The following is a 26631-nucleotide window of genomic DNA, read 5'->3' as shown; positions in this document are numbered from 1 at the left end:
GTAGCCAAGAGGGATCCACTTCCCTGCACATCTTAAAACATTCTTTGGGGAAAAGCTCTTTCTTTCCATCCAGAATCTCAATTATGTCCCTGAAAATCCTGCAAAGAGAGTTAAAAACAGGGTACACGCTTCAAGAAACAAAAAATATTAAAGTTAACAGGGCAGTAAGGGAGAATAAAGACATTTTCCCGTTCACACGAACAGATGGACAAGAATAGCCTTCTGAGGAATCTGAACTTTGTACAGGAGCATAAAGACAGCAGACGAACGTTGTATTAGAAAGGCAGAGGAGCGAACTACAGTGAGAAAGGAGAGAGATGGTGTTGAGACATTTTTGGGGCGGGGGGGGAAATGATTCGTTGGGCCAAGTGACCTTTTCCCATCCAGCAATTTCTTCTGTCCCAGTGCAGAATGACAATGGGAACCCAATGGCAGCGCAATCTGACATCCACGTCCATACTGAAAGAGATTCAACTCGACCGTGCTGCACTGCTGCAGCCATGGGATGCTGTGAAACAAGCCAGACCTAAGTTTCCAACTTGCCCTCTTTTCTGTTGTTGTTGTTATTGCTGTTTGTTTCCATTCACCCCCTTTTATTCTCCATTTTTTTCTGTCTTGACTCTGATGGGGGCTCTTTTTGTGCAAAACAAGCCCTTCTGATCTCTTTGAAAGGCCAGCTCTTGTCATTCTTCCAGATCATCATTGTATGACATGTTTTTATATCAGACTGACAAAGGAGCTATTTGATCAGGGGGTATGGTGTGTGATTGTAAGAAATTCAGCTAGCCGGTGGCAACCATTGTTCCCCAAAGCGGCTCCCTGACCCCATTCTATTCAAGGAAAAACTCCCTTGGAGTGGCCTCTATTCATTGAGTAACACCAGTCCGCAGTCTCACTCCAGGAGTATGCTCAATTCAGAGGTGTGTCACCGATATTGCCCATCAACCAGCCTTTAACTCTTTCATCAGCATTAGGTTTCCAACACAACAGCTGTTATCATAGGATGAGCTGGGGAGCGGGGGTCGTGATGCATTCCAGTGAGCTGGAGCACTCCTTATCTTGGAGAAATTTAACCTTCCTTTCAAAAGTTGCCTTGGAAAATATCTGTCTGCTGCTTTCTGCAAAGTGCAGCTGGAGTCATTTGCCTTCCCATCCCTGCGTCCTAAAACATCCCAGCATCCCAGTTTGTTACTCAGTTTCTAAAACAAGTATATCTATTCTTGTTCAGGCTAATGAGGGGTTTTACATTGATATTAATGGGGTTTGGATTTGCCTAAAATTATCTGTGACTCCCCTGCACCTCAATCACAAAACCTTCCCTCTCCCAGATAATCTTGCACCATGTGTGCATCCATGGCATCAGTGCAGCTGCTGACTGTAAAAAAGAACACACAGCCAGGAATCATCTGACTCCCTAGGAGACATTTCATCTCACATTATCAGCAGAGAAAACTTAAGGCATTCCCAGAAGCTCCAAGAAAGCACTTCACTAAAACTGCTCCTGCTTTCTTCAACTAAACCCTCTATGCGCTAATACAGAGCCTCCAAAACCAAGGGAAACCAGTGCAAAAGCTCGTATTAAGAGGCTCAGGCTCTCTGTCCTGTGCTTGCAGTGGTTATAGAGCATTGCCATGCAGCCAGAATGGGATCAGACTCAGGCATGAGGTGCCAAGCAGCTATGCATTTGGCACTGCAGTGATCGATGACTTTGAACACTGTTGTGAGAACTGTCCAGATGACAGGATTAAAACTGGCCATCCCATTACAAGTGCAGGTACACAGGTCACTGACTGGGTTGGAGAAGTCTCTGAAATAAATTAAACTCAGTTCATCCATCTTACTATGGATCTGCTGCATCTATTGGTGTAAAATATTTTCCCCATGCAATGAGATGTCTGCTGGCTGTTGCAGGCCATCCATCTCTTGACATGGTTGTAGTGTTCCAGGAGCAGAGCTCCTTGCAGGGCCTCCTGGCTAACCATTTGCTTGTTTCCCTGGTTGGAAACACAGTCCTGCTTTCAACATCACTGCTAGATCCCCTCCTCCTGCTGCCTTCCTCCAGCAACCAGCATCCTGCCCAGGCTTTGGTACCACCTTGATAGCAGCTATCTCCGGGATCGGGATTTGTTAATAAACTCGGGCTCCCTCTGCTGGGACAGAGCACAAAATACGGGGTGGGGTCTGTCTGTCTGTCTGGTGAAGGGTGGCTTCACTGCTGGGCTGTTGGCTTTATTTTCCCCATGACGTTTCAGTAGATGTCACATTGAACCTGGCATTTTTCTCCACTGGGTGATAACGGTGGAATAAATAGCAATGCTTTGCATTGCAACGTCCTTCACTGCATGCTCCAAAACCTCTAGGAAACTTGTATTAAACATCCAGTGACCTGTGGAGTGATTTGGCACCATCTCTGTTTTACACAGGGAGCAGGAAGAGCTCAGGTGGTTGGCCACTTGTTCCATGTCAAAAGCTGAAGTGTGTGGCCCTCTCCACTGTCCACTGAGACACAGGTCTTCCTGCAGCACAATGCTGAATTTTACCCCCCTGTGAACAGTCCTTTAAAACACTTATGTCACAAACCTGCTCTCTGCCACAGCAGACTTTGAATCCACTTCAGATGACCACGAAAGTTGCAGCAATGGGAAAACTCACTCCTGCCCTCTCCCAGGAGTTTGCTCTGCAGCAGGACCCAGCTGTGCACACAGAAAGCTTCGTCTTGGGGGGCTGTGTCTGCGCAGCCATCTCTGCAACCCAAGCAGAAGGCACTTCCCTGCTCCAACCACACCATGCTAAGCAGCCACCCTATGATTTAAAGCATGGGGGAAAGATTCAGGTGCAGCCCTGCTAGCCAAACTATTCCCAGTGTACAGAAGTGTAACATCCCCCAGCAAAAACAGTTAGCATGGCAAAGAACTGCATTAACTGGGGCTGCTAGGACAAGTCAAAAAAAGGGGCATGTGGGTTAGATTTCAGGAAAAAGGTCCAGGCAATAGTGAAACTTGCCACAAAGGAGAAGCAAACAGTTCTTGAGCAGAAAAGACAAAGCTGCAGAGAAGACACTTCAGGGAGACTTTCCCAGTGGGTCTAGGACTCTTCCCATCTGCTGCCTGTGAATTCAGCACACTACATTATCTCTATGACCTTTAATCCACCCCTACTTACTGTGCAGAATGTTACTGCATCAACCTTTTTTCCAACAAGAACTGCAGTGTAGATCGAATTAAATGCATTTCCTCAGCAAAACTGCTGCCTTCATCGCTCACATCTCTGCTTCCTGCCCAGAGATCACTGCTGAGGGTAAGCAGGCTGCTCTGCATGCTCTAGTTTCAAGGAAGGTCAATCATTTCCTAGCAGCTCAATACAGGCCAATAACTCCAGAAATCTGTTGCCTTCCATGACAGCTCTCACCAGTGATGGTGCACCCAGCTTGCAGCTAAGTCCATGTCACTGTCCTGCAGCATCCTGATGTTCACCTGCTGCCTCAGGTCTTGTCTAGGGCTGAGCCTTTTCTGTGTAGGCTGCTAGCAGAGCTATGGATTCACTGCTTTGGTGGGGAAAGACTTGCTTCCCCTGAATGTATGTCCCTGAAACAATACACAAGCAAATAGCTTCAGAGTTCCTACCTCCATAGGGACGAGCTGTATGTTTAAATCAGAGCAAGCAGCAACACAGAAAGATTTCTGGGGATGAGGACTGTACTATGTTGACAACTCTCTTCCCCATCCCAAGCTCTTCATGTCCCACTGGCACCCAACCTAACTTTTTTCTGGCTGACTACTTTTTGGGCTGCTTGTGGCTTTTTGTATTGTGGCCACTTGCCATACGGCCAATTCAAATAGCAGCTCCAAATCTGCTCCAGACAACAGCAATGTCAGTATGTATGCATCCCATGCATAAAACACAGCAAGGTGGCAAACTCAGAGCTTTCCCACGTGGACAGCAACGGGGAAGGCCAGACCCATAAGTCCCAATCCTTTCAGTGTACAGTACCTGTGATGCTGTCTAGACAACGGAGCAGAGTCTGATCTCAGTGTCCAACATCTCCCCCAAGAAGTCAGTGGAACTCCTCTGGACCATTCATTAGGACAGAATATGGGGATGTTAGCCCAGCTCACTGTGCCACGGGGTGCACCTGGCTCTGGGGTGGAGCAGACAGCGAAGGAGCAGTGAGCAGTGAGTGCTGCCCAGCAAACCAGCCATGAAATAGCTGCCTGTGTCACTGCAGTTTTGCCTTGCTGGCGTTTCTCTAAGTGAGGGTCCTCTGAAGCAGCCCATTAGGAGTTCACTTGGACTCAATAGCAAAGGCTGCACATTTGTCACCTCTGTATGCCCTCGGGATGACAGGAGGACTAAAAGCCTATGGGCTTCACTGATTGGCTTCAGCTTCCCTTTCCTTTCCACAGATATTCATTCCCTGAAAATGTACTTTAAGGAGCAGGGAATGGGATCCACAGCCCCTCCTCCCCTCTCCACTGGCCAGCCAGGCTGCCCAGCAGGCAGAGGGCTCCTCTGCCTTCTTCTGCCTTTCTAGGCAAGACCCATTCAAGCTCCTGCCTGCTTTGTCCCCTTTGCTGTTCATCCCTTTGGTCACATCACCAGGAGAGCCTTCCACACCATAGGTAGCAAATACACAAAAGAAATGCCCCATCCTCACCACATGTAATGTGATCCCATGTCACAGCCCTGAGGGCTTGTCTGAAATCCCAGCTCACAGAGCATTGCCTTCAGGACAAAAATCTCAGCTGTGATTTTCTCTTCCCTTTAGGGAAGTTTATAATCCTTATGGATGCTGAAGGCAAACTGGCTCCCCCCACGGAGCCCCAGACTTGATTTGGGGAGCCCTGGCTGGTGTCTGAAGTGTGTGGGACCACAGTGGCCTGGCTGCTGTCACATCCCTACTGCACCAACTGGCAGCACGGCCCATGGGAACACCACCTTCCATGTCACACCGCACCACACTAGAGTTCGGCCTCTTGCTGGGAATGGTACAACTCCTTGCAAGGCAGCTGGAGGGAAGCGTTGGTGGAGGACAGGCGGCTGCTGCAGTGGGCACAGTTGTCAGGCTCGAGCCATCCCCCTGCGCCAGTGTCAAGTGCACTGCGAACCCACAGGTCTGCAGGGGGAGGTGGTGAAACTCGCAGCTCCTCGAAGTGATCACTCTGAGAGGGAGTGAAGTGCGGACACTTCTCCAGGCTCCACAATGGAGGCTGCAAGGGTTCATCACATGTCAGCAACCACTGCCTTCCCCTCTCAATCCCACCAGTCCTTTAGGGGCCAGGGATGCCCCTTTACCAGCCAGCCGCAATTAGTAAGAAAGAGATTTTCTTATAATTAACTGGCTTGTGATAGTGGTGGGATTTGGGTCAGTGCAGCAGGTGCTGCACATACTGCCACAAGCCACAGCCATAGCCTTGGGAATTTGCAATTTCCACAGCACTTCTTCTCCCTGCCCTATTGTGCCCCCTCCATCTTGGTCACTCCTTGACAAGTGCTGTGGGACAGCATCTGGAGTCAGCAACCAGCTCCTGAAATACAGATTCTGCCAAAACCTTGGGTATATGAAAACTTCCATGCTCACTGCTGTCGCTGTGCCGGTTTAGTGTGCAAGAACTGCAGATATGGACATGGAGGATAATTAGGTCAAACCACCTTCTGCTCACATCTGAAATTATCCAGAGTGATTCTAATGAAGTTGGAGAAACGTCTGTCGCTTTACCCATCACAACTGAGAGCAGCACAACTGAGAGCAAAAATAGCTCAGACTTCAATACTTAAATGACAAGAGATGAAGTCATCCTGGGGAAGCACAGGATCCAGCATTTCAGATTTCATTACAAAATAAATGCTGTCTTTGCCTTAGAGATGTGCTGTGGCAATTGCAGCTGGAAAGAAGTGACAGGAGACTGTAACTGCCCTAGTTGCACCTCCTGTGAGGACCATTCATGTCTATCTTCTTCAAAACAGAACTGGAGTTATAGTGGTCCCAGACAAACAAGAGTTACAGTTCCGTGGTTGGTTTCAATTGCCCTGCAAGTCTCTGCAAGAACCTCTTGGAAAACACCAGCCCTGAGCAGAGAGACATCACCCCAGTGGGTGGTCACCGCATCATTTCTGCTCCCAAGGTCCTGGATGCAAGCAAGCCAATACCAGACTGTACTGCCAGATGCTGAGGCCAAAACACTTGGCTGCACTTCACAGGAGATGTTGACAGATGGGAATCAGCTTAAAAAATTCCTACAAGAGCTTGGAGAGACCTGAAAAATCCACTTGCTGTGCCTGCAGAAGCTTGGTCAGGTGGGATGACACTATAAGCTGGAAGAGTGCAAGATCAAGTGCTATGAGTTGAAGCTAGGCAATTTTAAGCCAAAAATACCAATGAATATTGAAATATGTGGTCCCTGCAGGATATCCTTCCTTCCTTTTCTTTAAACAAGGACTACAACTTTCACTCAGAAGGCACTGAGCAGGATCCCCTTATCCAAGTATGGCAGAAGACTGGGATGGACATTCAGAGTAATCTTCATGACCTTGAAATCTGCTGACATACAAATGCAGGCTCCTTCCAGTCAGCATATGGGATAGAGTCCAATCTTCAGTCAAAGCTGGGGAATCGGACATGAGGTTTAGAAAAAAATCAAGTTTGTGGTTTTGTACCTCATTTATAGCTCAGGTTATTGCATATATGCCTTGCTTCTCCAGTTGGACAACTGCCATACCTTTTCTTGGCCTCTTGCAGATTGATTCAGCTAATTTGTGGCTTTGCCAGAGTTTCTTTCAGGTCTTAATCTTTCTGTGCACTGATTTCCCCCACACCTTCTCTAAAATGAGGCTATGCCACTTGCTTTCAGCTCCAGCTGGGAGCTCCTCTGGGCTCACCCTGAGTCAGTGCAGAGCCCAGAACAGCATCAACTACTTCAGCACGAAGTACAAGGAGGAACGAGGATGCAATACTTTGGCAAAAAAGCTCTGGAGAGTCTGTGCCGCTTCTCTTGCTAAATTCTCTGCTGAGGGTTTGGCTCTGTTTGTGTTGGCTGCTGAAAGCTAAGCCAGTCTGGTGATGATGGAGCATTTTTGATGTCTAAAAAGAGTCCCCAACAAAACCAGTCGTTTCTGTTTATAACTGACCTTCTCTGTTATACAAAAATCTGAGCAGGCAAAGTGAACACCCAGAAGATGCACAGACTGGAATTGCTGTATTCAGCCCAGTTAAATACACAAGCTGAAAATAAAACATTTGCTCACAGACCCAATGAGTGAGAAAACTGGGTTGTCTGCTCACCCTAAACTTTTCCTTTTGTGAGAACTAGTTTCTCCTTGTATGGACTGGAGGGGAAAACCCTGACTGATCCTAGGGATGCAGGAACTCACTGCACATGGACTGCCTAAAGTGGGGGGGGATTCCCAGCTGCAACCCAGCCTCCTCAATATGGGTGGCAAGGTAATCCCAATGTGGGAGAGAGCAGAGCTTCCTTTAGTAGGTATTTGATGAAATAAGCAATTTTGTCCTGTTTGCACAAGGAATATCTAATACAGCTGATTACAGAAAACATGCACCATAATGGGATTTATACTGCTGGGAATCTGGGATGACCATGCTTTCTGTGAAAGGACAGCAAAAGCATGGCACTGGGGGAACCAGATCTGCACTTGGAGGAAGCCCAAGGGAAGATCTTTGAAACACCTACATGGGTTTCAAGAGCACATGTCCTGTTGAAAGATACCAGGACCCAGTTTCAGAAACAAAGCTCAGGATTCAGTGCTGAGGCCCTGGCAGTACCCTCAAAAGCACGAGTCAAATAGTGTTGTTCATCAAGGTTCTCACTCCTCACCCCGCACCACTCTGCTACTCAGCACCATCGGAGTTTACATTTCAGAAGGTCAATCTCTGCAGCGCGTCCTCTGCATTTTCAAAGTCTTTCCCTAACAGGTGGCTATTTTTCTCTCCTCCCCTTACACGCTGCAGCTTGAATCAGACACTTTGATCAGGGGGAAAATATCCTGGGGGAAAAAGCTCTTGATGTGTTTGAACCAGCCTACCAGTGCACAGCAGAGAACCAAGACCTGAAGCAGCAGAGGGAAATGGATGAAGACCTGATCAGTTGTCTTAAACAAAACTCTGCCTGAACCCTGCAATCAAAGAATATTTTATAGTTTTCATAGAGATTCTCACACCTGCAGAGGAGTCTACATTACCTTCCATCAAGGACAGAATCCCAGGCTGCTGTGGAGATATCCCTAAGCTTCCATACACTGATAGAAAGTCCTGTCCCTAGACGAGCTCCCAGCTTGTTGTGCAGAAGGAAATGGGCCGCTGGGTCATTTGTAGAAACACCTGAACATCCAAACTAGGTAAACTAATTTGTGCAGGTTTTCTGGCTGGAACAGTAACTACAGAAGAGAGCTGGACAATGAGCAGTTCCCATCCAGGGAGGACTTGAATGCCATGATGCTCCATGAGTATCAGTGGTTGCCCTACAATCAGTGGTGGCTACATTCCTGGAGTGTGGTGCATTGGCAGCACTGTCCTGCTGGCTGCCAGTTCATCCTAACACAACACAACGGCCTCTATTTTAATCAAAATGGATAGAAATTCTGGTCATCCCCTTGCCTGTTCTACTGGTGTGGGGCAACTCAAATGTTTGTCTGAGCCAGATGCATTCACAAAGTCTTGGCTTTAATGGCATTTTGTGACACAGGTTGGCTCCTTCACTGCAGCCCCAACTGCTAAGAAATCAATCATTAGCAGCAGTTAGTTGTTTGATGGTTAACAGCCTGAACCGAAGCCAAACTGGTTGTTAATTTGGCTAACAACTGATTTCAAGGGGTTGTTTTGCAGGGCCCAACACCCCCAGCAATTGACTTGAAGTTGTAACTAGCAACCAGGCGGCAATTAACAGAGCCCAGGGAAATTCGCAGGCCATTACCAAAGGGTTGGCTCCCAGCTGGGCATCTGCTTCTCACGGGGCATGGGGAGCACAGCCACATCCCAGCACCTGAGCAGGCACAGCCAGCACTCAAGGTCCTGCTTCACATCTCAACAGTCAAAATTCTCCTATTGATGCACAGCCTGGGTCTCATCATCCTGCACTTCAGCTACTCTAGCAGCCTCTTTTGGGGTTTTTTTGAATGTTGTGATGGGAGTTTTTCTAATGTTTGCTATGAACTTCCACGGGGACACCTTCTAGCCCTCCTTCAAATCTCTTCCCAGGACTCTCTTTTCCTGGAGTAGAAACTAGACCTGTGGTTAGGTCTGTCTTGCCAGCTGATGGCACGTGCCTCAGCCAACCATACAAAACATCATGTCTTTGGGATGAAAGCTGCTGCTTACTCTGGGAGCAGCTCATAAAAGAGGAGAATCCAGCCATCAAGATGTTCTACTACAGCAGAAATAACTGGTAAAATAATCACAACAAGAGTGAGGCTGAATTTTTCCTTCTCCTCCTGCTACAAATTTTCAAGAGGAAAAAAAATTAGAAAACACTATTGGCCATATTGGCAGGAGAGGCCAGCCCAGGAAGCAAGGACCCTTTGCAGTGCCATGATCATAGACAAAAGGGGCTGTCCATGGCTGAACAGAGGGCTTGAACAGTAGCAGGGACACAGATGGGGCACTCAGCAAACTGAGGAGGCTCTACCAGCTGTCACCATCCCATTTCCACTCCACGACAACGAACAGCATAAGCTTAGCAAAGTGGTAATACCTCAGCACGGCTGGAGTGGTTCTTCCCAGCACAGCCAAGCCTCTCCCAGCCTCTGATCTAGGACTTTGTAGCCACAGATTATATCTTGGACACCACACAGCCTGGAAAGACATCGTGGTGACACAGTTACTGTGAACATAGGAGAGGTGCTGTAAATCACATGAAGCTCAAGAACATCCACTCTGCTCCCAGTAGAGCAAATCTGAAGTGCATTTCATTGCAGAGCATCCTGGGCCATTAGTCAAGCAATCTGGAGTAACAGCTGTAATCTTCAACCAATCCACACACGAGCCCTTTCTCATCCTCCCGCTGACGTGGCACAGGGCCAGCAAGTGGACAAGAAGCTTTGCTGGAGCCTGGCACAAATTTCATGCTGACTTTGACCCGGAAAGGCTGCAGGTTCCCATTAACCAAGTTCCAAATATCCCTCCAACATCTCCCAAGAGCTCCTCTGGTGACCCAAGCAGCTGCCATGTCTTCCCAGGCCCCTGGCCTGTCAACACCAGAGGTCACAGCGTATTCTTGTCTAGGAAGAAGGCAAACAGCAACCTAAGCCATCAAAGGTCTTCTGCTGCAAAGCCACAGCAGTTGGGGGATGGTCTCATTTCTAGAGGAGAACTGATAATGCTATAGGCATGCATGGGGAGGTGGCAGAAACACTGCAAATGGGAAGCAAGAGTGGTAATGAGGAGCATATGTGTAGGTGCTTGGAGCATCCCAGGTGCTACAGAAGTGCTAAGTGTTATTATCACGGCCAGGAAATTGGCCGTGAAAACCCACTGTACTCCACATTCCCTTGCTCTGTGCCTTCTCCAGGATCTGGACCTGACACTCCCCATCAGACCTGGGAAAACAGGAACCAGCCTGGAGGTGCCTTTGGCTGCAGCCATGCTGGGGACACTGAGGTCAGAGGGGCTGTGGGGAAAGGAGAGGAAGAGAGAGAGACCGAGGCTCAACAGGAGCATTGTTTCTGGTCCACCTGTGGCCAAGATTTTGTGCCCTGTCACAGCACAATGGTGTCCCACAACATATGTAAGTCTGTTGCAGTGTGCAAGAAGGTTTCCCTATCTGAGATTCATTTTGTGGCCACCCTCCCCAAAATAATACATCTCATGAGTTTCTGGCCCAGGAAGATCATTCCCTTGGGACAACACCATGCTCATTTCTGCTCCATCTTGTGTCTCCCTCTAGGATGCTCCTGTGGCACTCTGTTCCACAGCCAGGGCTTGCTAGTACTGAGCAGGGCATGGGGCAGTGCTGAGCCCTCCACACTGGCAGGATGCAGCCCACCAACAAGCCAGTTTGACTTGGAATGGTTGTGTGAGAGCAGAAATATGAGATCCCCTGCTGAGTCCCTGAGCATCCCCATTTCTGGCTATAAACCCCCCTTCCAAGGAGGAGTCTTTAGAGAGTTGGGCTGAGATGATCCACAAGCCACAGCCATTCCCCGCCCCCTCCCCAAGAAGAATTGCTCTCACACAAATGAAATGTGTGTAATTAATGGGCAAGGGGCTGGACAGGTCTGAGATGAAAGCGTTTCCTGGACTTGTCCTTCATTTGCATGGTATCAGAAGCTGTTCAGAAGGTGTGACTTTTCCCACAGGGAGCCCTCAGTTCGGTGGCACAATAAAGCCAGAACTTCTTACCCAGAATTAATTAAAGGAGGGGGAGGGGATGGCAGGGAAATGCTTGAAAGCTGAGCCTGATGCAATAAACAAACACCCCAGTCATCCTTTCCAAGCTAGAGTATGCCCAAGGGAGCCTGGGCAAGCCCCAGCCCTGCTACAGTATCCCACAGCCCACCCCACTCAGTGGGCATCCCCAGGCAGGCCTCATGGAAAAGTTGTAAAGTGAGAGAAGGGCTGGAAGCCGAGACAGATGTGCCAAAAGGTTTGGCGCTTGGTGGATCAAGCCCTGGTGCAGCCCCTGCTTGGACAGCACAGACCTCTTTTCTTGCCACTTCAGTTTATTCCTGCCCATCTACTGTTTCTCAGCTATAGAATCATATAAAGTTTTGGGTTGGAAGAGACCTTAAAGATCATCTAGTTCCAACCCCTCTGCCATGGGCAGGGACACCTTTCATCAGGTCAAGTTGCTCAAAGTCCCATCAAACCTGGCCTTAAACACTTTGAGGGGTTGAGCATCCACAACTTCTCTAGGCAACCAAAGCAGGACTTAACCAGAAAATAGCTCTTTATCCTGCCTGACATTGAGCTGGTGTATTCACTCCACATTTACTTCTTACCCTGTGTTGGTCGGCTGAACCAGAGGGGCTTCTCAGTGATCTCATGAGGCAGACTTCCCCAAATGTTGCTCGGCTTCAACCTTGTCACTGTGTCCAGATGGCATCGCATGGTGAAGCCCTGTATGGGCAGGGACATGCATGCAACTCTGCCTGGAGCTTGGGAAGGCACAGTCATCCTTTCACTGACAGTCAGGGCAGCAAGGCTCCTCTCCTGCTTCATCTGCCATCTCCCTCCAGCCAGCTGGTGGAACAGCATTAGGAACAGGAACATGCCCACCACAAGGACTTTGCTAGCTCAGAGCGGGGGTTTTTGCCCAGAACACCCACACTAATAGCATGAGTTAACAGAAGTAAACACCCACCTCCAAAGCCTCCCATCCCCAGCACTCTCTTGCATCCAGTCCTACCTCAGTGTCCTGCAGTCTCCAAAGCCTTTTGATGGCTGTGATTCCCAAGCTTGATCCACACATCTGCTGATGATGGGAAAAGTCCCACATTCTTGAGCTGATTATTGACCCTATGCATTCTACCAGCAGACAGGGTTTCTGCAACCTGGGAGGAGCAGCACGTACCACCAGGGACTGTCCCCACCTCCCTGCATGGGTGGTGGGAGCTACCATCCCTGAGCACCATGTGCTTAGGACCCTGCAGGGCCGAGGTCTCCAGGAAGAGCATGAGGTCCTCCAGCCGTACCAAGGACTAAGTGGTATCAGTGCAGAGACAGGGTATGAGGAACCATTAATTAATTCACTTACTCATTAACTAACTAGTAGTGGTCTCTTTAATCTTCCAAGCAATGGTGAAACAACCTTTGCTGACTGGAAGCTGAAACTGGACAAATTCAGGCAATAAACAAAGTCCCAAGCTGTAGTGCTCCTAGGTAGCATGGCTGCCCAAAAACCCTTTAATGAATGTTGCCTAATTAACCACAAAGTGAGCTGGAAAAGCAGGGGCTCCCCTCCCAGGAGGCAGCCTAGGTGCCTTTCAGTGTGGCAGAGTAGATCACAGGAATTAGGGATGTTGTGGGGTACAGAGCTGTGCAGGTTCACGGGAGTGTTTGTATCAGCTCAAGCCCCAGGGTGCTGGGTGCTCCCTGCATCAGCCCTTGGCTGCATCCCAGGATGACAGGGTTGGAGGAAAGCCACCTTACTGGAGGCTGAGTACCCATGCCCTACCCTTCCCTGGCATCTCTGGGGGACACATAACAAGGCAGGAGACATGGAACCTCAGATTCACAAAGCCTTTAGGAAAAGCAACTAGACAAACCAATGAAAGAAAAGCACCTGTTAAGGACTATCAAACACCAATCTCTGCCTGGGGAAAGGCCAGGAGCCATTCACTTTTAGTTCCTTTAGTCTGTAAACCGCAACACGGGCTTGCCTCAGCTCTGTCATCTTCAGGCTTCTGCAGTCCTTGGGTCCCTCCTGAGACAGTTGGACAAACACAATCTGTGCTGTCCTGTGCCCCAGCCCATGATCTCTGTGATGCAGCGGCGATGCTCAGGCATAGAGCATGGCCAAGCACTCAGCCCCCCGTAGGTTTCCCTCCTTGAAATCACTGATGTATGTTGCCACCTCAGCTCATGCCACTGTGTCAGCCAGAGGAAGGATCATCCTCACACCCACGGACAGGGCTCAGCCTGAGCAGCAGCTACGTCACAGGCAGCCCTTGGGATGGCAACACCCCCCAGGCTGGCACCAGCAATGGCAAGACTTACCTTGCAAGATTGCTGCATTTAAGCAATTTTAACATATTTCACAATTATATTCTTGCTTGTTTCCATATATGAGACCACTCTGTATCTGAATCCCTGTTCAGCTCCTGTAAGCAAGACCCAGCACCGCAGCAGGGTCAAGTATTCACCGAAGGAGAGGACCCGCCAGCCCATTTTGCAGACACCAAGCTCTCCTAGCCTGGAGAGAAGCAAGTACCAGCTTTCTGTCTTGAAAAGCTTCATGTCATGCTTGAAAACATGCTCTGCACATACTCCAGTGGTCAAGGCTCCATTGCACTATATCCCCATTTCAGCCTGCAATGGGCCTTGATCCCACACGGCAAAGAGGTGGCATCTGTACATTAAACCTGAAATTTGTTACAAGTAAAACCATGATTTCTGCAAGACTCACCTGGGTCCAAGATCTTGGGGCAGCCTCCCACTTCCCATAGTTCTTCCCTTGGGAAGGAAATTATGCCAACTGGCAGCCTCAACCCCATCCTGCACCTCACCGTCACATTCCTTCGCCCCTTTCCAACTTGCATCTCCAGCCCCAACCCCTCCCTGGAAAGCATCAGGCTCAGTTAGACTAATACAAACTTTTAATGCACATATTAAATAAATATTTCAATCATTTCATATTCAATTTGTACACAACCGAAACAGAACAAAAATCCTAAAGGAAACAGAAAAAACCCAAACAATCAAAAAAGATTGGATGAAAAGTCACCCCTGGTTCTGGCTCCTATCCAGTGTCTTTGTTTTCCCTCCCTGTGAAGAATAGTTGCTTTAACCCTTTGGAGAGAGTCACAGTCCCAGGGCAGCATGTGCAGAGTGGGGCTGGCTGGGGATGTTCACTCAAGAGATTTAATGTTCCCTTTGGGGTTGGTTTTCTTTTTTTTCTAAATAGACAATTGGGCTTCTGTCAACACAGAAATTTTGAAAGAAACCCTCCCCTTTCGTAGAGGGACAAGAACGTCAGTATTTCTTATCAAAGAGCAAACCTGGAAGAGACAGCTGGCAACTGAAGCACCAACCATTACGACAAAAATATTTAATGTTATGACAAAACAGCCCAAAATGGCTCCACAATAATTTGTAAACTTTTTTTTAATTTTATGGATGAAAATTTCTATCTGATAAAAAAATATAGACAGAAAAAAAATGTCAATTTTTGGTGAGAAGTTCACATTTTCCACATGGGAAAAAATACCAGTTACCAGCCTGCTCTATGGCAAGTCATACCTTAGTACTTTAAAACAAACCAAATGCCAAAGACGCTCCTGTGGGTAAGAGGTACCAAGTCAGTTCAGGACTTTCTCTGGGGCATCCATCACCCCTGTCCTCTCCTGAGAAAAAAAAAGTAAGTGAGGAGTTGTGAAGCCAGCAGTGTTCTCAGAAGGATGCAAGTGGCTTCCAGCAACCCCTTGCTCAGCTGGAGAAATAGGCACATCCGAGGAAAGAAAGCATCCAGGGTCCTCGCTCCAGGTGTCACAGTCAGCTCCCACAGGCAGTGCCCACACAACACCCAGGCTGCAAAAAACACCCAGGAGGCCTCCAGCCACCTCCAAAATAAATCCCCTCCCCTTAGTTGTTTTCCAGCCTCTCCATCTTCTCCAGTAAGCATTAGTTCAGTTCATTTAAGTAGCACATCACTTCCAGATTTGGATTTCCATGGTTTTTCGCTTGTTTGCTTTAAACATGATTTTTAAACTCCTTTTCCCCTAGAGCTATCAAAAAAAAATAATTACAAAATAAAGCACGACCCCAAACAGACTAGAACATTTCTAAGTGAAGGGCTCTTCCCCCTTCACCAGTCTTTGAATGTTTCATTACTTTTAAAGCTGGAGTACAAAAATAGAGCCTCTCTCATTTTTTCTTTTTTTTTTTTTTTTTTTTTTTTTGTAAAAACCAAACACCCCCCCAAAAGTATCAACAACTAGAGCAGGTAATTTTTTTTTATCCTCCCCCTCCCTTTTTTTTTTTTTGTTTTGTTTAATACCCAAATGGGAAAGTCTCTACATATAGTCCACCGAGCTCAGAGGAGCATCCTCCAGGAGAGATGCAGGCAGGGGGGCAGGGGCAGGCGCATCAAGGGCCTGCCTTGGAGCTGGAGTTTCTAGTCCTTTTACTTCTCCGGTTGAAGGGATAGTTGAGGAACTCAAAGCGTCTGTGGGGCTCCGTAGTCTGGTGGCCCTTGGGAAGCCTCTTCATGAAATGCACCTCCCGCTGGTGCTGCCGGGTCTTGGAGCCCTTGCGTGGGCGGCCCTTGCGGGTGAAGGCCATGTACCAGCCCTCATACTTGGCATTCTGCAGCGCTGTGTAGTTGTTCTCCAGGACAATCTCCGTGAAGACGCAGTCCTTGCCTTTGCCATTGCTCTGAGAAGGGAATCGGAAGGGAGATTCAAGCAACAGGCACTCGCTCAGAGGGCTGCTTCCCACTGCCCCGCACTGGATTGGCTGGTGTGGCAGCAGGGTTGCACTGCTTGTGGGCAACCAAGAGTTCACTTTTCCCACTTGTTCTCCCACAGGTCAGAATTGCCTAAAATTTGCTTTTTCTTAAAAAGCTGCAGGAAGCAGGCACTGTGGCACAGACAAACACTGCTCATTGCAGCTTGTGACCTTAGTGTGATGCCAGCTGCAAGTCCCAATGCAGTTGGTCTCCGCCTTAACTTCCACCACACCCATAAAGGAGTTTTTGCCTCCATCTGTGCCATGGGCTGAACGTGACCATAAGCAAACTCTCCATCTCAATTCGCCTGTCCCCCTGAGGTCTTTAATACAGGAGAGGCATTGAGTGGCAGGAGAAGCGATGTGGGGTCGTTGGTGACAGTGCGCACAGATGCAGGTGGCAGAGGGAGCACGGGGCAGCCAGGGACTGAGCTCCCCCCATTATCGGCAGTAGTGGGACTAGGGAGGGACCCACATCGGGCAGCCCCAGCAAGGAGCTGCCATGGAAAATCCTTGCGGAAAATCCTTGCAGAAAATCACTGTCCCGGTGGGATTTTGCACACCCGGTCCCCCGCCCCCTGGAAGGGGCATTGAGGTGCTGAAGGAGCATGACAAACCAGCAGGCAGTGGGGCCTGGCCTTGGGGCCAGCCCCATGGAGCATCTTAACATTCCTGGCACTTGTACCATGTAATCGTGGAGAATAGAGCAGCAATCCGCCTATTTGTTCGGGCAGATAGAAGGAATGTGCCCCACAAGACACCTGCCTGCCTTCCTTGCTCCCCTCCTTCCCTCCGGGCTGCAGGATGGCTTGTCTCCCTGCCCCTAAAAGGGGAGTGCTGACTGAGCCTTGGGACTCCAGTCTCACCTCCCCACCCACACAGGCGAGCTCTGTATCAGGTCAGAGCTCCTCTCCTAGCAGCCCCAGCTCCATGTTCCCAGCAGTTCCCTGCCTTGCCCATGCCCTTGCATCCTACCTTGCCAATCAGCTTCCCCTTCTTGTTCATGCAGATGTAGAAACCTGTGGCTGCCCCTTTGATGCGCACACGGCTCCCAAAGGTGTCTGTCTCCACGATGAGCTTGGCTGGAGAGAGTAGAGAGAGGGAGGGATGTCAGAGGGGCTCTGGGATAGGGCAGGCACAGGTATGGAGACCTCAACAATGCACCCTGACACTTGGGCACTGGGGGCACACACTCTCTGGCAACTGGCCAGAGAGAGTCCTAAAATCAGAACACAAGGTTAAGATACAGCCTTAACCCCCCCCTTACCCTGCCACCATGTCCCAGCAGGACCTTGGTCACATCCCTTTGCCACCCTGAGCTGCGCTGGATGGGGAGTAGCTCTGCTTTACCCGGCTCCACGGGGCTCAGTGGTGCAGGTGCCACAGAGGTGTCCCAGACGGGGGCAGGGCAGCAAGCAGGGCATGCACTGGTTGGCAGAGAATAAGGCAGCTGCCCTGCAAATGGAGGCAGGTCTGGGTGGGCCTGCAGGCAGGCTCCAGGCAGGCACCTTCTGGAAGTGCACAGTGTGCTGCCAGCTGTCCCCAGCCCAGGGGACACTGCTCCATGTCTCTCTGCCAGGCCAGGACTGCAGGAGGAGCAGTGACTTTGCAGCTGGCAGGGGAGGCGTGAAGGGTACGGCCATCCTTTTAATGCCTTTCACCTTTGCACGAGTCGAGAGGGCGTATTGATTTGGTCTCAGTTTTTTAATGGAGGCATCGATCGACTTCCGAAGGAGCTATGCAAATTGCCGGGTCGATGGGCCGCCTATAAATAGACCTGTCACCTTCTCTCCCTGCCTTCACCCTGGGAACCCATGCCCCGAAGCCCATCCATCCCCAGGGAAGGGGGAGGATGGGGACAGGACATCCTTCTCCCCGGTCCTGCAGCTGCTATCCCCAGAGCAAGCCCCAGTGGAGGCAGTAGTTACCTGTTTGCACCTCAAAAGGTCTGCACTGTGCCAAGCACCAAAAAATTCCCCGTGGTGCTGAAAAGCCACCTGGGACTGTCCCATCTCAACATCATCACCTCTCGCCCAGCATCAGCTCCTAGTGCCACAAATGCTATTTGACAAGGTAATCAGAGTGCAGGCCACAAAGCTTCCAAGTTTTGGAAACATTACAGGTTTGAGTCCGCTGATGCCTTATTTATCCTCTCTGATCTCTGCGCAAGGGCTGCTCAGTTCCTCAGGACTGCGGTGCACCACAGCTTGCACATCTCTACCCCAGGATGCTCAGCCTCCAGCAAGCCCCAGCGAGGGCAGCGATGTGACTCTGGAGTGGGAGGCTCTGCAGGAGGATGCTTTGAATGGCAGAAGGAGGATGTGGGTACACACACAAGCTAAAGCAAGCCTAAATCACGATCTGGGCTAGGAGTAAATTTCCTCTCTGTCTCTGTAATGCCTTCATCCTGCATCCCTCACATCATGGACACTGTTGAGGTCAATGGCACTGAGGGGGGGGAAGAGCAAACAGTCAGTGCTGGCCACAGTTGAGTTGACCAAGGAAAAGATCATCCCAAAATTTGCTGGGGCCAACTGATTTGGTGCTATCAGGTGGGCCAGACTTGATATGCACACAGGTACCCCCTCCATGCACTCTCTCCTGTCAACATCACCCTGCAGCATCTCTTGTCCCCAAACTACCCTGCACCCATATCCCCCTACTCCCAGGCAGTCACAGACTGAACTCGGAGCCTGGAGGAGTGAACTCCAGGCTGTGCCACCACAAGCGCCCAGGGCCTGGCAAGCACCTAGCATCCCCAAAAACAGCCATGGGAGCCATGGCACTCTGCAAACAAAGCACTGAAACAGTGACCCCCTATTTATCTATATTGGGGAAAGGGGGGGAATTGATCTCAGAGGCAGTAAAAGGTTTGAGGAGAATTGATTTTTCTCTCTCAGAGATAGAAAGAGGTGGGAGGGAGGGAGGGGGGGGACGAAGAGGGGAGGGAGGGAGTGGGGAGGCCTTGGCCCCAGTGAGCACAAAACCCTGCTTTAAAGATGCATATTGGTTCTCTTTTGGACTTTTTCCTTTTTTCTTTTTGTTTTTGTTTTTTTTCCCCCAAAGGGCAGCTGTGATTTACAGCCACCAGACGGGTTTGCTGCCCTGCCAGTGTGTCGCTCTGGCCCCATCATCCACGGAGGATGAAGACAACCTGGCCCCAGGGCCATGCAGCCCTAGACCCTTGGAGGCAACTCATGAACACTGCAAACTCTGGCCCCAGCCAGCAGAAAACCCTGGGCACAGACAAAAACCAGCAAGTGGGCAGGGAGCTGTGCTGGCATCCCCAGTTGCCCACGGGGTCAACTCCAGGCTGCAGCTGGCAGCAGTTTTCTTGGTGGCAAGCATGGCCCAGGAGGGATGAGCTGGACTGCACTGGCTGCCTGCCTTCCCTTAGAATTAAAAAAAGTCAATCAAATATTGACAATTAAGACAAATAACTGAAAACGCCGGACTCGATGTTAAGTCGGCTGTAAAAATGTCAGCGTGGGGAAAGGGGTCATCTGCAAAAATAAATCAACCCCCTTTACACGCCCACCCCCAAAAATGAGACAAAAAAAAAGCAGAAGGAAGGGCTTGGGGAAGGAGGAACTTTGCTGCAAAAGTGGATTTCTAAATAACATTTGGGGGTAGTCTTTTTTCCCCCCCCTTTTTTTGAGGTGGTAGTGGGGGAAGCTTAACGTTTTCAACTCTATTCTTTCATTTAAGTGACAGATTTATCCCAGTAAAATTATGTTTCATGCTCAAACTTTGAAGGGAAAGTGGCTACGTAAATGCTGAAAAAATGCAGCGAGACACACTTGATCCCCCAACTGGACTGCGAAGAGGAGAAAGTATTCAGGAAATGTTAAAAAAGGTGAAAGTAAGAAGCGTTTTAATAGTTCTTCCAGACATGGGGGCCTCCCTAGAGATTCATACAGAACAATCCTGAACCTCTATTTTAACATTTACAGACTTGCAACTCTTTTAAAACTTTACATCTGAAAAACTGCTTGTTCTCTTTCTGGTTTAGATCAGTCTTCATTTTCCTCCTTAGCTCTTCAAATGCTTAACCTTTTTTTATTACATTTTAATAGAGTTTTTCAAGCCACCACAAGTCCCCTCCTTCTGGCCTTATTTAAACCTGGTCTTTATTTAAATAAGCACTAACTGTTTTTTAAAATCCAGGCATTAGAGGTCTAAAACAAGATGGGATTTTTTTCCTTGGGAAATTAACTACTGCCCTTTCAAGCTAGAGCTGCTCTGGGGCGGGAATAATTCATTTGGAAGATTAATGCTGGATGTATGGAATATCATATAGATGGAATCTGCACTGCGCTTGCACTGCTAACATCCAGCATGAAATTTTCAGCCAAAGCAAAATGAAGAAAAACCAAAAAGGAACAAAATACAAAACAGAAGGGTAAGAAGAAAATTGTTTCTACTAATGTCCTGAAGCAAGAAAAGGAAATTGCAGCTAATACCAAAGAAAAACACTTGTGATCCCTACATACAGCACACAGGAACACGGGCACTTCCCTGACCCAGGCGCAGGATCAGGTCTCCCGCAGACGGCCCCGCGGAGCGCCGGGGCTGGCTGGCCCCACTGACCCCTGCGTTTGACTGTCCTAATGTGTCATTAGCACACACCATCAAAGTATTTGGGCTTCGAGTGTCCTCAGCGGAGCGATCGGTCCCCCTGCCCTGGAGAAGGTGGAGGATTTGGGGAGAGGGTGCCAGGGCAATGGCAGAGGGGCTGTGGCAGAGCGCAGGCTCTCACACTTGTGGAGTCCCTGCTTTGTTTCTGGAGATGCCACAGCATCTTCACCCGCAGCTGACTGCCTCCCTGACCCCCTGTTTGGGATTTGTTTTGAGAAGGGAGGGATGGGGCTACAACGGGAAAATGCCACTTCAGACAGTCCTAGTTTAAGGAAAGCTTCCACAGCAGCCATCCCCACTTTCTCCTTCCTGTCTCTTCTTTTTCAACTTTACTTCTGATTTCTGTTTCAAAAGGAAGTCTCAGGGATTCCCATCCCTGCTAAGAGCTGAGATGAAATGACTGATGACACTCGGGATGTTGGAGCACTGAGCCCTTTGAGTCAGGTGCAAACCAAGAATAAAAAGGAAAGGAGCAGAACCCATCCTGCCAGCACCAGTCCCCTCCCTCAGCACAGGGAACCTGCCCTCACCTTGAATCACGCAGCTGCTGATCGCTGACCCCTATGTTCTCCCTTTACAAGCCCCCACAAGCTGAATGATTTTAATGATTTTTGGCTAACAAACTGGACGGAAATCATCAATCGCCACGCTGGGCTGCAAACATCTCCCCAGCTCCCCCCCCCCCCCCCCACATCGTGTGTCCTTACCGTGCACATCCCCATCCTCTGCCATCGCATTGATTTTCTTGTTGTCCAAGATCTGCACATGTTTCCCACTGGTCCGGCTGTACAGCTGGTAGGTACGGACGAGCCGCCGGCTGAGCTGATCCGTCACCAGGCTCTGCTCCCTCACATGCTGTGTAAAATTAGGTGGGGACTGAACAGTTACCTTTAGGAAATTAAAAAATATACAACACACCATTATAATCTCTACTCCTCAGCGGGGCAAATGGGCTGAGCTGAGATCACCGGCCTCCAGCTGAGCTTTACAGGGAGGCAGGGAGCCGGGACCACGGTGGTGCCTCCTGTGCCATCAAAGCCTCTCTAGGAAAAGGAGCGTTAAGCTCTGGGACACAACAACCAGAGCCCTTCACAGAGCTGTGCCCACTCCAGACGTGCCCTAAGGTGACTCAGGAGTACGACAGAGCTTGGTGACCCCAGAGGCCCCCCCCCGGTCTCAGTGGGACCCTGGCACTGGAGTACCCAAGATGGGCATCAAGGCTTAGAGCTAGAGGGAGCTGGGGGGGCATGGAGGATGGCACAACCCCAAGGGGCTGATGCTTGCATCCCACACCTCTCTCACCTCTGCAGGAGCATACTACTGCTCCAGCTGCCCCAGGCACATACGCCAGCCACTGCCCCATCAGTTTCAACAGCTGCCTTTCCTCTGGATCCCAGGCTCTTTATTTGCTCCCAAACACCACACTTATTAAGCTCTTCAAATACAAAATCCGCGAAGAAGGTAGAGTTATGAGGTATAAGAATTATAAGAAAACCATACCCCAGCCCAGGTATTCAGTGATATAACAACAACCTAAGGATACTAACACGCTACTCATGCAAACACATCCCTCATCCACAGTCAGCTGTTTGGTGCCAGCAGCGGGGATGTCTCCAGCCCCAGTACAACAAACCCGTTAGCCCTGGAGCCGCAGCTGAGCCCATCCCCTCCAGACTTGACGCTGCTGCTCCTGGGCTTTAAATGATTTTCATGAGCAGCCAAACTTGCTCCCCCCTCAGCTCTGGATCATGAGCTGGCACAGAATTCTTTTTCCCCCCTCGTCTCAAATCCCTCTTTTAAGTCTGGAAAGTTTCGCTGCTCCCTGACATTTATAAAGATGTATTCTGAGCAAATGTTAGGAGATAGCTCCTTTCAACATCAGAAGGCTGGGACTACCCCCCACCACCCCCACGTCAAATGGGAAGATTTCCTCCTGTCTTAAACAACAACAGAAAAGCACAATAAAAGCAAAAGCTGCTGCTCTCCTGAAGCTGGCTTTATAGAGATATCTCCCCTTGACGATGTCATCTCTTTCTCTCTGCTTCTGCCTGTGCATGTGTGTTTCCTATAGATGGGTTTTGGATAATGCAGCAGGATTCTCTCCCCGGCTCTGATGAGGGTACCATGTGGAGGAGAGGTCATTAGCCATGCTGCTATTTGGTCTCCATCTCATACTTCAAAATATTACAGCTATGTTTTTATACAACTGCACACTCCCAGTGCTTCATTCTCTTCACTTTTCAGCTGGAAACTCAATTTTTTCCCCCCCAAGCCTCCAGGAAAATAATAATAATAAAAAAGTAGCTTAAAGGGCATTTTAAACAAAGCTTCTACACCTGTGATCTCAGGGGGAAGGAAGGCTTCACCCCAGTTTGGAGGTGCACCGCTCCCAGCAATGTGTGCCTGCTGGTATGCGGGTGTTGTACAGGCTCTGCCTGGGATGTTTAATCTATTCGTGTCACTTCTGTCTCTGGCAATACAAACCAGCGATGTTAAAGTCTGACAATTTTAAGCTGAACCAAAACCTGTGCTTTTTACTAAGGTTTTGGTGGGGTTTCTTTTCCCTCTTTTAACTCTGCTTTAATTTTTGGATAAAGCAGCGTAGGGGAAAAAAACGGAGAAGAGGAATGGTGTAATCCACGGTGTAATTTAGAGGTCGGGGGAACGGGATTTAAAGCTACTTAAAGATAACCCTGTGCATTTCCTTGAAATCACGGTACTCCCTGCCTCGCAGCCCGAGTCCCCGGCACCTTATTTTGCGGCCCGGGCAAGGGGCTGTTCCCCCTCAACCACGGCTTTTTACAGCCAGGCGACTTTTGTCTCCTGGGTTCTAAACTGTTCTTCTTTCCTGTCTCCCTCCCTGCCGAGCCACTCGGCGGCGGCGGGGCACCCCCCATCCCCGCGGGGTGAACAAAGCCGGGCAGCCCAGCGGGCACTTACCTGGGCTTGCAGGCAGAGGACGAACAAGTGCATTAACCTGGGAGGGGGAAAAGCGGGAGAGAGGTGTGAGCCGCGGGGGCTGCGGGCGTGGAGCGGTAGGGCTGGGGCTGCCGGTACTCACACGTAGCTGAAGAGCGAGGAGCAGGGGTCCATCGCGGCGCCGATGCGGAGCCGGGGGCCCGGGGCCCGGCGGCGGCGGGGAGAGCCCGCGGGGGCGCGGCGCTGCCTCAGCTCCTCGTTTCCTCTCGCCCTGCCGGCACGTCCTCGCCCCGAGGAAAGGAGGGCACAAGCGGCTACAGAGGGGAAAGGCCCCGCCGGCCGGCCCGCCCGCACGCCCAACCCCCGGGGCGCTCGGCCGGCGACCGCTGCCGCGGGGCGCCCCCCGCCCGCTCCGCTCCGCGGCCCCGGGAGCCGGCGAGGCCGGCCCGCAGCCCCGACGACGGGGGCGGGCACGGCCGAGGGGCGGCAGCCGCGGCGGGGAAAGCCCGGCGGGACCCCCGCTCCCTTCCCCGGCCCGGCGGTACCTGCCGAGGCGGTACCCGCGGGCGGCGGGCCAGGTGTCGCCGGGGCTGGCTCGGGGCTGCCACTAAGGGCCGGGCTCCGCGGTCAGTCGCCGGCGGGACTCCCTCCCCACTCCGTGCCTCAGTTTCCCCATCCGTAAAACGGAGTTTAAGGACTGAGAGGGTGGGTCAGGGACGCGGTTGCCCCCGCTGGGGGTTCGCCGCTCCGCGAGCGCATTGTGGATTGGGAGCGGGCGAGCGAGCCCTCCCGGGACGTGCCAGACATTAAAAGGATTACCGGGGGAGGGGGATGGAGGGGGCCGGAGTTTCGAGAAGGAGTGAGGCTGAGCAAACACCGCAGCCGGGGTGGGAAGAGAGGAGCGGGACACCCTCTGTTTCTTCCCGAGCATCCCCGCCGGGCGCTTACCTTGTGGGGCGGGCGGGCGCCCTCAGGGCCGGCGGTGCGGGGCCATGGGGCCAGGCGGCGGCGGGACGGGGCTCAGCCCCGCAGCCCGGGCAGGGCCGCCGAGGGCTGCATTGTTCCGGCGAGCCCCTGCCCTCCCGGCCCCGCCACCTGTTGAGCACCGGGGCGGGGGCTGCGGCGGGGCTGCGGCGGGCGGCCCCCGGGGCCGGTACCTGGCCGGGGCCGGGGCCGGCGCCGCCTGCTCGGCGCTGAGTGACAGCTGCTAATTTGCCGGCCGTGCCCCGCTGCCGGTCCCCGCGCTCCCCGCGCCCTCCTTTATCTTATCAGAGCCCATAATTACAATTGCTATTTTGCTTCCTCGAATCAGCAATCAGCGCTATCTGCCGCCGTTGGAGAGGCAGCTCCTGTCAGCCGCCCCTGAGTGACAGCGCGGCGGCTGCCCCGCCGCACAAGCACACACACCGTGCATGGCCCGCCTGCACACGCACACAGTCCTGCACACGCACACAGTCCTGCACACGCACACAGTCCTGCACACGCCTGTGCAGCCCTCCTGCACACGCACATACATGCACACACACCCCCCCACACACACACATTCTCCATAGTCCCTTTCACGCACCCACAGCTCGCACACGCGTGCAGCCTTTGCCATGAGGACCCCTCCTTCTCACACCCCTCACACACCGCGCACCCCCCAGCACAGAAACACACACGGTCCTCTTTGCTTACCCCTACCCCCAAAATACACCCCTCCACCTCACACACACACACACACACGCACCAGCTGCAGCCATGGAACATTTCTCTCTCTCATGTGCACCCAACTTGTGCACTTTACCCCTTGCTCAGGCACCCAGAAACCCTAGACAGAAGTGCACCGCCAGCTCTCCCCACCACACACTTAGTGTGTTACCCCAAAACACTGCCTACTGTCACCTTTGGGAAGGGATCTCCCAGGGATCTCACCTGATCTTGTCCACTATCCCCACTGCTGAGGGGTGCAGGAGGCAAGCAGGGGAGCCTGGGCAGTGCCCCATCCCTGGGCTGACCCCACAGGGCTCAAGGAGAAAAACAGCCCCTACCTCAGTATCATCAGACCCAGCAGAGAACAGGGCGAGCAACTGCCTTGTGCTGGCCAAAATTCCCACAAAATCAAAATCAGCCCCTTGTTCATTTTCCTTACTTTTTTTTTTAATGCAAAAGGTCACAAGGATGTTTCTGGGGGGTCTCCTATGTGTAGAAAAAAGTCTTAGGCAAAGTCTGTGTTTAACTGGAAACATTTAGGGGCACCACAGGAATGGGCAGGCTGAAGCAGGAGGTGGTTTTCAAGGGCAGTGCACACAGATTGTCAGTCCAGCACACAGTCAGAAAAAAAAACCCTCCATGTTGAGCTGAGTGAATAGTTGATGTACCACAGCACAGTGGTACACATCCACCTGTCCAGGCTGCCTAAGGAAAACCAGGCAAAACCAGAGCAGGAAGCACTAGATACTCCTGATGCTCTAAATCTCTAAATTCAGACAATCCTAATTTTTTACTATACAAAAAATTCAAGGGATTTAGGAACTGTCTGTTTTGCAGATGACATTCTTCCTCACCAGTGGCCACCTCTGCTTTACCCTTGGTGGACACAGGTTCAAGCCATACGTTATCCTGCACACCACACTCTACTCAATAGCACCGTGTCCAGAACAGCCCAGGCTGCCTTAAATCGGGAGATTTATGGTGTCCTGTACGGGGTCAGAGGCAGCCATGAGCTGACAGTCCCGCATGCCCCCTGCCCTCAGCAAACAGGCTCAAGTGCCAGTCATGGCTGTAAAATCAAGCCGGTGTGGGATCACCCAGGGGTGGCCACACTTCGTCTGACAGCGGATGACTGACGACACTCCTGCCAGCCATCCTCGGGTCCACAGCCAAAGCCTCCACAGCCCCCATCCTACCCTACCTTTGGGAACAGAAAAGACAAGCAGGTTGGTGACAGCAGCCAGGGACAGGCAGCGTCACAGCTGCTGGGC

The 26631-nt window shown here is 51.0% G+C and overlaps 1 protein-coding gene across 1 annotated transcript; it reads right to left on the bottom strand.

Annotated features, from left to right (window-relative positions):
- Positions 1-14244: 14244 nt before the first annotated feature.
- On the bottom strand, positions 14245-25249 carry FGF8 (fibroblast growth factor 8). Its single transcript, XM_064663118.1, has 6 exons — positions 24617-25249; positions 23811-23952; positions 23690-23726; positions 21457-21637; positions 17087-17193; positions 14245-16039 (listed from the first exon to the last, which is right to left on the bottom strand). Exons 2-6 carry the CDS (start codon positions 23840-23842, stop codon positions 15752-15754), a joined length of 645 nt encoding a protein of 214 aa, XP_064519188.1. The 5' UTR covers positions 23843-23952; positions 24617-25249; the 3' UTR covers positions 14245-15751.
- Between the last annotated feature and the right edge of the window lie 1382 nt (positions 25250-26631).

Source organism: Pseudopipra pipra, chromosome 8 (genome assembly GCF_036250125.1).
Source record: "Pseudopipra pipra isolate bDixPip1 chromosome 8, bDixPip1.hap1, whole genome shotgun sequence".
NCBI lineage: Eukaryota > Metazoa > Chordata > Aves > Passeriformes > Pipridae > Pseudopipra > Pseudopipra pipra.
This window is presented reverse-complemented; position numbering and strand designations above follow the sequence as displayed.

Bases quoted from the DNA above. Each gene is read 5' to 3' on its own strand.
- FGF8 (XM_064663118.1), bottom strand. From the start codon at position 23,842: ATGGACCCCTGCTCCTCGCTCTTCAGCTACGT. The intron at 17,194-21,456 runs GTAAGGACACAC...TACTCTCTCCAG, and splicing joins AGAGGATGGGGATGTGCACG to CCAAGCTCATCGTGGAGACA. The intron at 16,040-17,086 runs GTAGGATGCAAG...TTCCCTTCTCAG, and splicing joins AGGGGAAGCTGATTGGCAAG to AGCAATGGCAAAGGCAAGGA.